At 41.5% G+C, this 13571-nt stretch overlaps 1 protein-coding gene across 3 annotated transcripts in view; it reads left to right on the top strand.

Annotated features, from left to right (window-relative positions):
- Nucleotides 1-13571, top strand: part of shroom4 (shroom family member 4) — a 56893-nt gene that overhangs the window by 21303 nt on the left and 22019 nt on the right. Inside the window, exon 2 of one of the 3 annotated variants that reach the window (XM_088649119.1) lies at nt 370-521. In XM_088649119.1, coding sequence (XP_088505245.1) covers nt 370-521 — 152 coding nt within the window. The other 2 variants (XM_088649120.1, XM_088649121.1) reach the window with 2 other exon arrangements.

The raw sequence follows: 13571 nt of genomic DNA, 5'->3' as shown, positions 1-13571 counted from the left end.
ACAAAGTGGTACAATAAAACACATCAGGTTACAGTGCTGTCTGGTGCAATACAATACAGTGGTTCTCTCCCTCCTGTGCAAATATAACACTCCTCACTCTATTATGCAGTTCTGACTGGAGTCCACCTTTTTCATCAAGAAGAAGCTGAAGTCCGTAATGGTTCCTCCACTGTCCCTCAGGCTGTGGCAGGCACACACTAAGGACAGCACTCAACTTGCAGAGCCAGAGAATCGCAGAAGTGCAGGAACTGTTTATGGCTCAGAATTTAGGGTGTTTCTCTTGTTTCCATCCGAAATGGAAACCCGAAACGTTAAAAGGCTGGCAGCTCTCCTGAGTTCCCTACGCATGATGTCTTTCCTGCTTTACAGATCGAAGAAGGTGGGAAGGCCGCGCTGTGCAAGAAGCTGCGTGTGGGAGACGAGCTGGTGAATATCAACGGCTCGGCACTGTACGGCTCCAGGCAGGAGGCCCTCATCCTCATCAAGGGCTCTTACAGGATCCTCAAGATGGTGGTTCGCAGGTAAACCGTCCCACTGTCCCTGGAAATAAAATACCTTGGTGTGGGTCAGGGGAAGATGAATCCACTGTTGCCCTCTGCCTCTCCTTGCAGTGTGTCTCTGTTCTGCACTGCAACACATCTGTGAAGGAGAGTAACCCTAGCGGGGCTTTACTTGGCTCAGAAGGTTTAATTTTTCGCACAACAGTGACGCCTTGTGGCAATTATTAGAATTGCAGCCATGCAATACAATTGTGGCTCTTTGCAATTCTTAAATAAAAAAAATATAATTATAACGATTACACCTGTATAGCACTTTTCTGGACACTCCACTCAAAGTTAATGGGGACTAACCTCCACCCCCAACAACAGCCACAGCACTCCAGTAAACTCACCACAGAACAGCTAACAGCGGGGAGGAGAACGGAGTAATGAAACCAATTGATACAGACGATTATTAGGAGACCATGATTGTTAAAGACCAGGGGAAAAATTGGCCACGACACCAGGGTAAAACCCCTACTCTTTTTGAGAAACGCCCTGGGATTTTTAATGACTACAGATTTAGGTCTCATCCAAAGGATGATGCCTTCTTGACATTATAGTGTCCCCATCACTATACTGGGGCATTGGGACCACACAGACTGCAGGGTGAGCGCCCCCTACTGGTCACACTAACACCAATTCCAGCAGCAACCTTAGTTTTCTCCGGTACTGGCCAGGCTCACACCTGCTCAGCTTCAGTGAGTTGCAGCCAGTTGTAAGTTGCAGGGTGGGGATAGCTGCTGCCAAGATCTTTGACATGAAAGATCTTGAGTGTATCTGTGTGTATCTGAGTGTGTCTGTTTTTTAGCTGCTGCCAAGATCTTTGACATAAAAGATCTTGAGTGTATCTGAGTGTGTCTGTTTTTTTAATCAATGAAATCATATGTTTGAGTGATGAAATTGCTTATCAATGTTTGTAAGTCAACAAATCAATGAAATCAATAAGTCTTGGCAGAATGCTGCTGTGTGCACTCTAATACAAGAGTTCTTTCTGTGCACCCTAAAATTAAAAAAAATGTCTGCTCTAAAATTCAGCCTGCTGTTCTTGGAATCCCAGAAAATTATTCTCTTGGAGAATCCTATCTTTTTAAAATGCCAATTCCTTGGAATTGCACTGTATTCCCTCTGGTCATAGTTACCCCAGTCCTATAGATGTGGCTAGTCCCACCCAGATTTCCAAAACCCAATGGAGAAGAAAGCTTTTTTTAAAATCAAATCATCAGCTGAATAAGTTCTACAGCAAAGATTAAAAAAAAAACTCTTTAAAGGGGGCGGTTTATGCTTTGGGGAGTTCATTCCAAGCTGCAATAAAGCGGATTAAAAAAAATAATCATCAGAAAAAAATTCTTTCCATATTTTGGAAGTAGAATAATGTCATACTGAAAACACTCTGTTATTATCCAGTACTAATGCAGAGCCAAATTTCCAAACTGTTGGTTTCATGAAATGCCGCAAAATAAAATACATTTTAGAAGCACCCAACTTAAATGGAAACATTTTCCATTCGGTTCTGAGCAAAACTTCACAAGGGGAGCCACAGTTCCTGCCAGACTTTCTATGGATTTTCCACTCTCTCGTGTAATGTTCCCTCATCTATAGCACAATGCACCACCTGCTGGTTTCAGGTTGAACCAGCTGGATTATTTAAAAAAAAAGTGTCCAGTAAACCCATTTACCAACATGAGACGAAAAGCCATCAAGCCAGTTTTGTTTGTTTGATTTATTTGGTATGAATAAGGTTGACACTTTAGTTTTGGGTGCTTCCAAAATTAGAAAATGTCACTGGCTTCTTTGATGAGGAAGGAGTGGAGAAATGTGTTTTGTGTATAGACATCCCTGGAACAGCCCTGGTCAACTGTCTCTTCTCTTTGTCCTCTGAAAATGCGAGTATATACACCAAACTTTTGCAGATATAAATACTGTTACACGGTTTCTTGCCTCCTGTCACATATGGGTTTTGATCAATTTAGTAAATTCATTGATCTATTGGATTAAGGATTAGTTTATTGTGATCATTGAGAGCTATGATCTGTGAACTATAAGAGCTGTGATCAGTGGTTTTTTATTTACAATCAATCACATTGGTGTTTTTAGTTCAAATTACCTAACTGAACAAATTAGATGCTTCAGTGCTCCATTTGAAATTTCTTGGAAATTAACTATGTAAGGGTCACCCCTAAAACCTGCTAGAATATTCTCTTTGGGACTAGGGTGGGCCATCCCTCTTGAGGAACACCATCTCTCTGGGGTGAGGGCTGGTTTCCCTTCTTCTAGAACAGCCTCTCTATGGGGCTAGGGCTAGTCACCCCCCTGTTCTAGAACATCCTCTCTCCAGGACAACAGCTGCTGTCCCCTGGTCTAGAAGAACATATCCCTGGGGCTCGGGCTGGTCACCCCCTGTTCTAGAACATTCTTTCGCTGTCACTAGGGCTGCCCACCCTCGTTCTAGAACATTCTAAGTGCCACTTTGTTAGGATGAAGGAGAGTTCAATACACATGGAAGAGTCAGCATAGTTTACAAACCAGCATCTATTACCTCCAGTACATTAGTGAATAACTTTGAGATATAGCACAAAATAAGCCACTTCTGGGGCTGTAACCAGTAATAACACTGGGTTGTGTTGTGAAAGTACACTGTGTTCATGACCTAGACTGCTAAGTCCTCAGGAATTCCTGGGATGACTCCTGAGTTAGTCAGTCATTCGTGGTACAAGCTGTAGAAGTTTGTTGTTAAAATGACACCAGTACTTTTATTTCTTTATCCCTTCGTTGGCTGTATTGTTTTAATTAATGGAAGCCTCCCTTCCAGTTTCCTTTGAGTGGGTGAGACCTGAAGGATGTGGCTGTTCCTCAGTGGAAAGATCACCCTGCCCCTTCTGGTGGCAAAAGCAAACAAATGAGGAACCGTGCCTGGTATCCTGCAGGCTGTGACCGGAGCCATTAATAAGCACCATTGCTTTGGGTGTGCCAGTGACGGCTACCTCTGTCTGTCTGAAGTGTTGGTCATTTCCAGGGCCTCCATGCTTGTCTGTCGGCTGGTGGAAACATAAATACAGATTCAGCAGACAGTTCAGGGCAGTACCAGGATAAGCTGTGTGGGTTTTCACACAGGGAGTAGAGCCAGTATCTTTTAGAAGGGACGTCACTTCCAGAGTCTTAGTCATCTCTGTATATTGTCTAATGAATTCTGAATGTAACTAAAATACCCAGTGCAGGTTTTACTGGAGAACAATCATATTTCAAAGTTAGCTTCATACAGTATATATATATATCTTTTGAAATTGATATTTCAGCCTCATTTACTAATTGTCAGGAATTCAAAATACAATAGGTAGGATTATTTTAAGAAATAACTGATTTACTTGCACAATTACCGAGACCTTTAGAATCAGAAAAGAACATCGTTTTTGTTTTATGTGTAAAAACTTAATGTAAACATAAGATACATTAATTCTGCTACATGTCCATTGGATCCAATACTGACCACAGTTTTGAAGGCTGTTTTCAGCATTCTGTGCAATAATGTCCTTGCTATACATTACCAGCATCTTTCAAAACTGCCCAAGTCAAATCCTTCAAGATGGTTATCTTAATTAAATACTTAGTGATTTAATTCCCATTTCGAATATTTTCTATTCTTAGCTTGAGTCCTCAAAGGGTAGTCTTTAAGCAGTTTAATTGGCAGTCATAGTTCTTCTGGTTTTCAATTTTACCACTGCTATGAGACTGCGTTCGTCACAGTGGTAAATGATTGACTTTGAGGCCAGACTAAATTTGCATTTTTGTTTTGGTCCTTTAAGATTTTGTTGCTGCTTTTGACACCCTGAATTGTGACATTCAGATTAATAATCATAGATATTGGGGTTAATCTTTTGGTTACTGTTCTTTACTGTTTTATGTTTCATTTAGCAAATTGGGGATACTCAGCTTCTTTGTTGCCCTAGAGGTCTCTGTGTCAGGAGTAATAATAATAATAATTGCTTATACTTATATAGCGCTTTTCTGGACACTCTACTCAAAGGGCTTTACAGGTAATGGGAACTCCCCTCCACCACCACCAATGTGCAGCCCCACCTGGATGATGCGACGGCAGCCATAGTGCGCCAGAACGCTCACCACACATCAGCTTTCAGTGGGGAGGAGAGCAGAGTAATGAAGCCAATTCATAGATGGGGATTATTAGGTGGCCATGATTGGTAAAGGCCCATGGGAATTTTGGCCAGGACGCCGGGGTTACACCCCTACTCTCCAAGAAATGCAATGGGATTTGTGATGACCATAGAGAGTCAGGACCTTGGTTTTACATCTCATCAGAAGGATGGCGCCTGTTTACAGCATAGTGTCCCCGTCACTATACTGGGGGATTATGACCTACATGGACCGCAGGGTGAGCGCCCCCTGCTGGCCCCACTAACACCTCTTCCAGCAGCAACCTTAGTTTTTCCCAGGAGGTCTCCCATCCAAGTACTGACCAGGCTCACACCTGGAGTGGCTAGAAAATCCATGTGGTGCTCCACAGAGCTCCATTCTGGGCCCTTTATTTTCCTCATGCATGGTACAGCTTGTGAGTGGCACAGTGGTGCTATGGTCAGCATTGCTGCCTTGCAGTGCCGGGGCCCTGGGTTCAATTCTATACCTGGGGTGCTATCTGTGTGGAGTTTGCATGTTCTCCCCGTGTTTGCTTGGGTTTCCTCCGGGTGCTCTGGTTTCTTCCCACAGTCCAAAGAGGTACTTGGAGGGTAATTAGGCTGTGGGAAAATTGGTTCTTGTGTGAGTGTGTGCCCTACTGTATGTCTGTTTTGGTGTTTTGTGTTTCTGCCCTGTAAGTCTGTATTGGATTAAGCAGTTAGTAAATGGACGCTTTAGTTTGGTGGATTATTCGTAAGTATGGCAGAACCATTTGTGCTGGTAATAGTTTGCTTTATACGTGTGTTAGCCCAGTTGAAGCTAATGCTATCAAAGTTTTACTCAGTTGTGTTGCCGATAATAGAGGATGAATGGCTCAAAATTCTGGATTCCCAATTGACTGGTCCTTAAGAGCCTCAGGGGGACTTTGTTTATCTCTGATCTGTATATTTTCTTGATTAAAAACGTGGAATTTTCACTCAAGGAGTTAAAAGTAAGTAGAAAATTCAGGACTGTGCATATCCAAGATTAGGCTTAAGTATCCCAGCACTGCAAGTTTTGGCTCCAGGCTAGTTTGCAAAGCATGATGTAAATTGACACATTTGATTAATCAGCTCCACTCTTTCCTGACAGTTTGGGGATGAGAGGCCTGAGGAATTCTTTCGACATAACATCACGCTTCCTGTTCAGCCCTTGTCGTTTTCCTCTCCTTTTCCTGTGGGAACCCCCGGGCTGGGCCCATGTCGGGGAGGGGGTGATGCAGGAGCCCACTAAAAACACTTCTCTGCAAAGGCTAAACTGTTTGTGTTGAGAACCACAAGCAGCTGTCGAAACAGGGGAAAGAAAAAAGCGTGACTCAGGCCAACATACACAAGCCTGCTGTCTTGCCGTTGAAGAGAAGCCGTTTGTTCCGAGTAAATGGGGGGCTTTGAAGGAGCTGAAACTTGTGAATATGTGTCCTGGAGGTATTGGGGGGGGGAGAAGAAAGAAGATTCTGTGGTGATAGCAGCTGGCAGCATTTTCCAAGAAATGCAATGAAGACTGGAAAGCAAATGACCCGGTTGTCTTCCCTGAGAGTATTTAATGTGCAAAACGTACTACTCAACCCAAAAACTACACTTTCAATTAATTGCTTATAACAAAAGTACTTATACTTGCAACCAGTGGTGTGAAGTTGCCACCTATGGGAGTATGACTGTACGTCTCCAAGTCAGAGTCCTCCCCAGAAGCTGCTACAGTAGTTAAGAAAAGCTGCCCGTTTCCAAGAGTCCAGGTTGACGCACCGGTCTTGATGAGCCTTGTCTGAGGGAGTCCAGGCCTTTTTTCACACTAGCTCATTTAGATAGATAGGACTTTATTGATCCCAAAGGGAAATTGAGGTGTTGCAGCAGCCCAGCCCAAGACAAGCAAAAACAGACATCAGAATAGACTAAAAATGAAAATAAGTACAGCAATACAAAGTAAAATAGAGTTAGGTGTGTGCAAGATATGCTAAGAGTCACTTTAAAACGAAGTACGTGCAAAACTCACATAGGTATATACTGTGCAGATTGAAAGTACCACAGTATAAACAGAAAATTAATGCAGTGTCCAAAAATAAAAAGTACATTTGTGCAACATGCTGTCCATAGATGAGCAGATGAAGGGTCCTAGCCTGGGGCAGTGTTATACACACTCATTTGATGTTTCCCTGAGAAATCTGTGTATGAAACTGAGTATGTGCATTCCCTGTTGCACCTTGCACACTGGAGTCAGTAACTCTTGATGTGTCTGATGTGACTGTCTTGAGCTGATGATCTGGCGTGCAGTATACACTGCATTGGCATTCAGCTGGGAAGTTACATGCATTCTTGCAGTTCTGCATCTGCAGGCTCCCGAATGCTTCCCTTGTGCAGCTGAACACAGAACAGCTGTATGATCAAGGCAACAAGGAACGATTAGTGGCATTTGTAGTGCTCTTCATTGTCGAAGTGTGCTCTCACCCCATCCCCATTCCCGTTGGCGATGCAAAAACTCCTGATTTGTAGTTAGAATAACTCAACAACGTTGCCAAGTTATTTTATTTACTCTAGCAGGTAGATCATGAACAATTTCTTCAATCCCTATTCTGTGTGGATTGTAATGGTCTTTTTGATTCGCAGTTAGGCGATATCCAAGTCTCCCTAGGCCTCTTTGTTGGCCTCAGGCTTCAGTCAGACTGGGATCAGCAGTGATTTTTTTGGCAGTTTGGGAAAACAAGAGCTGTTTTCCAGACCTTAAGAGTCGGGGAGCGCAATGTTCAGGAAGCACTTTGTTTCTCGGGAGGTCGGTTGTAGGCGCAGTGGCGAGAACAACATTCTTCTCTAACCAAGTAGCCGAGGAAGCCAGCCTTCCTGCTGAAAACAATGAAAATTCCTCACATTCTGGAGCCCCTCTCTCTTCCTTATTTTTCCTGCTTGAACATAAGAACTCCACACATTTCTTGAGCTTTGAGAGTTTGTGTTACAGGCTTTACAGCAGTCTCAGTCTTCAAAGATCCTTTGGGTCTTTCTTTCACTTTGCTATATCGCTAAGACTTCAGGAGCAAGGTTACTGTTTTGAAATGGTGTGCTGTGAGCTGGCTGCATTTCAGAATTTGCATATACAGTATTAGGGCAGTATAAGTTCTTTCAGTGCATTCCTGGAGCGCTAAAGCAGAACTGCCAGATTATCCTTTGAGCTAGATTGAAATCGGAGAGATGTCTTTTATCCATTCATCCATCTTCTGAAAGCCTCCATAACCCCTCCTGCTAATATGTTAATCATTTATCTTTGTTTTGCCAGTTTTAATCCAAAAACCTTCTCTGCTTTAGCAGAAATTATTATAAAGCAATTATAACATAGCAACACTGAGAGTTGTTTTATAGTATTTTCAGATGCATATGGTCCCAAATGTTAAGATTGGTGGGAATTGTAGATTTGTGGTTTATCTGGGCTGCTTTAAACAGCTTGAGCGATTTGGATGCATGAGAGAGCCAACACTTTGGCCCTCTGGCCAGCCAGCTATGCCACTGTTTGTCATAGAAGAGAACATTTTATTAGGTGGTGAGTGTGTCTGGAATGCCAGTGTTGAAAATCCCTTTCAAAGCCAGTTGGAGGAGTAAATGCCTTCCAGACATCTTACATTTTTACTTTTTTAAAAGCTTGCAGCAGCACTCGAGTCACTACTGTCTTAGATGATTCTAACTACAGTAAATAGAGTTAGCTTGTTGGTTGCACTAAATTTAAAAAATACTAAAATGACCTTCATATCACTTTTTTCTCTGCCATCTGAGGCGCTTATTGCTGAACGTATTTCTATAGTGTGTGGTTTAAAACCACAAATGCAGGATTGATAGATTCATTAAATATGAATCTGGTGAGCTAAGTTAGATTACTGCTGCAGAATTTGGAAAGATATACAGTAGGTCTGTTGCAGTTGTTCATGTTGCAATTAAATGTTTTCCAGAGCTCTGTATCACCAAGAGTTTCCATGATTGGTAGTGGGAGTTTAGAAAGCACTTCCTAACCTATTTTGTTGAAACTGATATGTTTTGATTCCCCATGAAACAGGTGGGTGAGATGTTTAGATCAAGACGCTACTAGTGATCTTGCATACTGGGTACTGTTTGTAAAATACTGTTTGTAACATTCCTTATGCCCCTATGTATCTATTAGATATGAGTATCTGGTCAAGTAGCATTCAGAAATCTCTATACTGCCGCAGTGTGGTTCTACAGAGTTACTGCGAGCACTGAGGTTTATGTTTTTGGGTCCAATGTTTGTGCATTGGACACTGAGAAGAGTGCTAACTGTACTAATGTACTGTGAAAAGAGGAGCAGAATTGGATCCAGTCTGTTTTCTTGTCTGTTGGGTGGGATTTTGCAGTGTTCTCTGGGGCTCCTTGTTAGCTTGGCTCATTCTTTTTGTGTTTTTAAAACAACAAACAGAGCATTGTGTTGGGAAGCATGCCTCACCATCGCCCTTCCTGCACTCTCCTGTTAATGGCCTTGTCCCGCATCATTGATTAAATGGAATGCGACCTTCTCTGAGCCATTTGGGAAAGAGGGTGTCTAACACAAATAAACTTAATTACAGTCTGTGGCTGGCCCCAGGGAAATTGGAATTAACCCTTTCCCTTAGGAAAGAACGCAAAAACCCCCACCACCACCTTCCCTATCTCCCTCAACTGTTTGCTCTGGAGATGTCAGCAGTGTACGGGACAATAACACAAACGCAACCTCAAATTCATCCGATGTTGTCGATTGGTTTTCTCTTTCCAAGGTGGTTCCAACATACATGACTTTTTTCAGAGCTGTGCACTTCCTGTTTAACCCTTTCATTTGTTGTTGTCTCACAATAGGCACATGATCCTTAGTTCCCAGACGAAAAAGTAGCCAATGTTGGCAAATGCTGCCAAAAAACAGACTAGTTGTTCAGCATTTGACTGTAGTATGGCTGCTTTTAATTATGTCAAAGAAAAAAAAAATATTTTAATATGTACCAAGCTATTCCGATGTTTGTAGCTGGCTGTCAAAAATTCATGAGGGAGAGGGTTGAACTTTAACACCATCTTATCTTCAATAGGTTCAAGGAGATAGTATTGTTCTATCTGTAGAGGTCTGTGCCTTTATTACTGGGTGACTAAGTGGTACAGTGCCTGTAGTAAAGGGCTTGTGATGTTAAGTAAAGGAATGTCGCCATTCAGTCCCTGACTTTGCCACTCATACACTTCATTTCAACTTGAGCAAGTTCACAAACCTCTGTGTGCTCAGAGCAGATGTAAACGCAGGGTACTCTTGTAAGCAGTTCTGAAGCCACAGTTGTATTCTGTACGTTAATTCCACAGTTCACTAACAACATAATTCTGTAATGAAGTGTGGATCCCTGTGTCAGCTTAATGTATTTTTTATTAGCATTTGTTTTTCTCACCAACAGAGCATATACTTCTTGAGTGATACCTTAGAAGTCACACTATCTTTATGTACGGTAATTACATAATTATAAATGAATAATAATTAGGATTGTGTTTTTCTTCATTCATAAAAATTAATAATACTAAGTACTTAGGAGTTTCTTAAATTGAGGCTTCAACCTGGTAGATCTAGAGAAGTTGATCCTGGATGTTACTAAAATCACACATTTGGATTTCCATTGGGTCATGGAAACTGAAGTTGGTACAAAAGCCGTTATCAGCGTTACTGCTTATCTGTGACTCATTCCTTCAGCACACATTGTCTCCAGGGCAGAAGCTTTGCTCAGACACTGACCTCATCTCTACAGCTCTATAGAGTCTTTCCTTGTGGTTTTTGGGAGTTGCTGTTCAAAGAAAACAGTCCAATCTATTAGTGTGTATGCAATCTATAGGTGTTACACTCTGCTGTGGTGTGGCCTGCATGATTCTGTGTACAAAAAGGACTTAACAGCCCCAAATCCGAATCCAAAGATCACAAATGATGTGTAGGTGTGTAGAGAGTTAACAGTTCACTGATGTAGTCTGGAGACAAACTGTTTGAGGCCTTGAAGTTGAGCAGCAGTGTTTTGAATCTTATTCTGAAATCCACAGGGATTTCAGGGAGCCAGTGCAGGGAAGCTAAAACAAGAGATTAAAGCCTATGCATTTCGGTTTTGGATAAGACTTATGCAGCTCTGTACTGAACGTGCTGATGTTTGTTAAAGACATGTTTGGACACACTTCCAAACGTTGAAATTGCAATTGTCAAGTCTGGAAAAGACGTAAGCTTTTAGCCTCTCTGAATGACAGACATGAATGTATACAAGCAACAAAGAGTAGTTCCAGTAGGTCACTGCGTCAGCATGCGTGGGCTGCAAAGGAACAAGTAAAGGTTTATTCCATGCTGAAAAGAGAAGACAGAAAACACAACGTTTCGACTGTGGAGCCTTCTATGGTTGTGAACCCAAAGACACCCGAAGAAGACTTCACAGCCGAAAGGTTGTGTTTCTTTTCTTCTCTTTTCAGCATGGAATAAACCTTAACTTGTTGCTTTGCAAGCAACAAAGATGCAAAAGATGAAAAAGACAGTTTAGGCTGCCAGTGTGCTGAAATCTCCAAAGCATTAAAGAAAATGAATATGGACTAATAAATTTGAAGAAGTTAGTCAAGATTACTTACTAGTTTTATGCAGGAAGTCCATCAGGTCAACAGAATTCCATCTCTAGATATCTCACACTAAGATCTGGACTAAATAGATATATTACCATTATACATTTTAACAGTAGACATTATTTGTATCCATGGAGGCCATGTATCCTGGGTTCCATTCTGGCTTCAATTATCTGTGTACAGTTTGTATGTTCTCCCCGTGTTTACGTGGGTTTCTTCCTGGTGCTCTAGTTTCCTCCCATTGTCCCACTGGTTAATTGGCTTCTGGGAAATATGGCCCTGATGTGAGTATATGACCCTAAACTGGAAGAAGTGGTTAGAAAATGGATGGATGTATGTATGTATGTCTTGAGCCATCTGGAACATGGCCTTTCATGGCTTATATAGATGTATAAATAGGCAACAGAAGCAGTTCTTTTGACGTAACTGCTCATACTGCAGGTACAGTGGCAGTTTGCCTTAAGTGGGGTCAGAGAACGCTCCCCAACTCTGAGTTAGTACCGGACAGATCAGTGAGTGTACAGTGAGTTGGGCCTTCCTGTGCCAATTCGTCAGACTCGGATGCTGACCACACAATAAGCTGTAGTGGTGATTCAGCTTGATTTGGATATTCCTAAAGAGGCGATCTTGATAAAACCAAATGAAAATAAATTATCCTAATTTTCAAAATGGTTGGAAAAATAAGCCTGAATTTAATCAACATTGTCTTGTCAGTGGCTCTTCTTTGAAAAATGTTTTATTTTTGTGTTCACTGATTCTAAGAACATGTCCTGATATAACTTCATGGAATCTTGCTCATTATTTGTGTTTTCAATGTATAAAAAGTATAAGAAAACCTATCCCTGGCAACAAGCCATTAAAGCATTTAGCTCCCAGTTCTGAATTTCTTAAGCTTCTGACGTGTCTCAGAGACAGGAAGTGTTTGATTTTTCTTCTTTAAATAATAATAAAAGAGCCCACCATATTATTCTAGTGACAATTTTGTCTTTATCTTTTCTGAACATTGTTTCCTCACAGTCTGAGCCAGATTTCCTGTGGTATAATATTGTTAAGATAGGAGAATGAGAGGAGGTATTTAGTAGTGTGTTTTTTGTGTGTGTTGGGGGGGGGGTTGTTCATTTTCTAGCAGCAATATCCGATTGGAATCTAGGGCTGGCTTAGTCACAGTGATGAAAGAAATCTCCATTTGGGAAATACGAAGTGACTTTCTTTTGCTTAGAGAGAGGCGGTGATTGGCTGAAGCATAGCAACAGCCTTCAATTGGCTTGATTATTTGGAGTTGTTTCGTGTTTGGTTGTATTTTTGTCCTCTGTGACGTACAGTCTCAAGACTCAGGCTTGCAAGAAACTATAAGAGTTGGGTCTACCCATTCCAGCGTTCCTCCGCTACACATTCTTCGGAGTCTGCCTCCCGTTGTATTGAAGAAGCTCTGCTACTGCACAGGCATGTCATTTGTGGTTTGAATCCACAGACCAACTTACAGTGCCTGTTCTGGATCTGAATGGATTGAAGCTGGGATATTTGGATAAATGGATTAAGGCAGCTGTATGGTCACGGGAAATTGATTTGAGTAACTCTTGAGGAACTGGGACGTGTGTCTCATCACATGCAGAGCGCAGTAAGTACTCTGTGCCATGGTTGAACTTGGCTTTGTGGCATACAGAGGTGGAGAGGTGATAGTCTATGAAGAGATTCAGCTATTCTGGCGTGACTGATCTCCAGAGAAAGCCACCAAGCTCATCCAAGGTGGGTGCGGGGGAATTGTCTCACAGTGCAATTTGTTTGTTTTCCAGTCATTTCAGGATTAAATCAAATCAAGAGGATTGCACTTAATGATATGTGGCTGAGATGATGATTGATTTATTTTGATTTGACAGTGGATTTGAAATCGAGCCTCAGATTTCTTTCACTCTCAGCCATGCGTTAAGCTGTTTCTATTCATTAAATTTAATTTTAGTGTTGCTTGAGGCTAAAACACTCAGAGTAGCAGAACCTCTTCTAAAATCTATTGCAGCAAACTTGTCTGAAATGTTGTCTTGTATGCTAAAACTATACACTGGGTAATAATTAAATATTATAGTAGATAACAAACTGTATATCTTAAATACATACTGCTGTACATCAAGAAAACAAAACCACACATATGTAAAAGACAGACAGGATGACAAAATAATAAAATACAAAGAGGAATGATGCTTTTATAAATACAAATGAGAATTATGTAATTGGCGTTTATAAATAAACCTGATTTCAAAAGGATTTAATTAATTGTTTCATCATT

This window comes from Lepisosteus platostomus, chromosome 10 (genome assembly GCF_059453375.1).
Source record: "Lepisosteus platostomus isolate fLepPlt1 chromosome 10, fLepPlt1.hap1, whole genome shotgun sequence".
NCBI classification, from domain to species: domain Eukaryota; kingdom Metazoa; phylum Chordata; class Actinopteri; order Semionotiformes; family Lepisosteidae; genus Lepisosteus; species Lepisosteus platostomus.
Note: the sequence above shows the minus strand (reverse complement) of the source record. Positions and strands in the feature narration are given on the sequence as shown.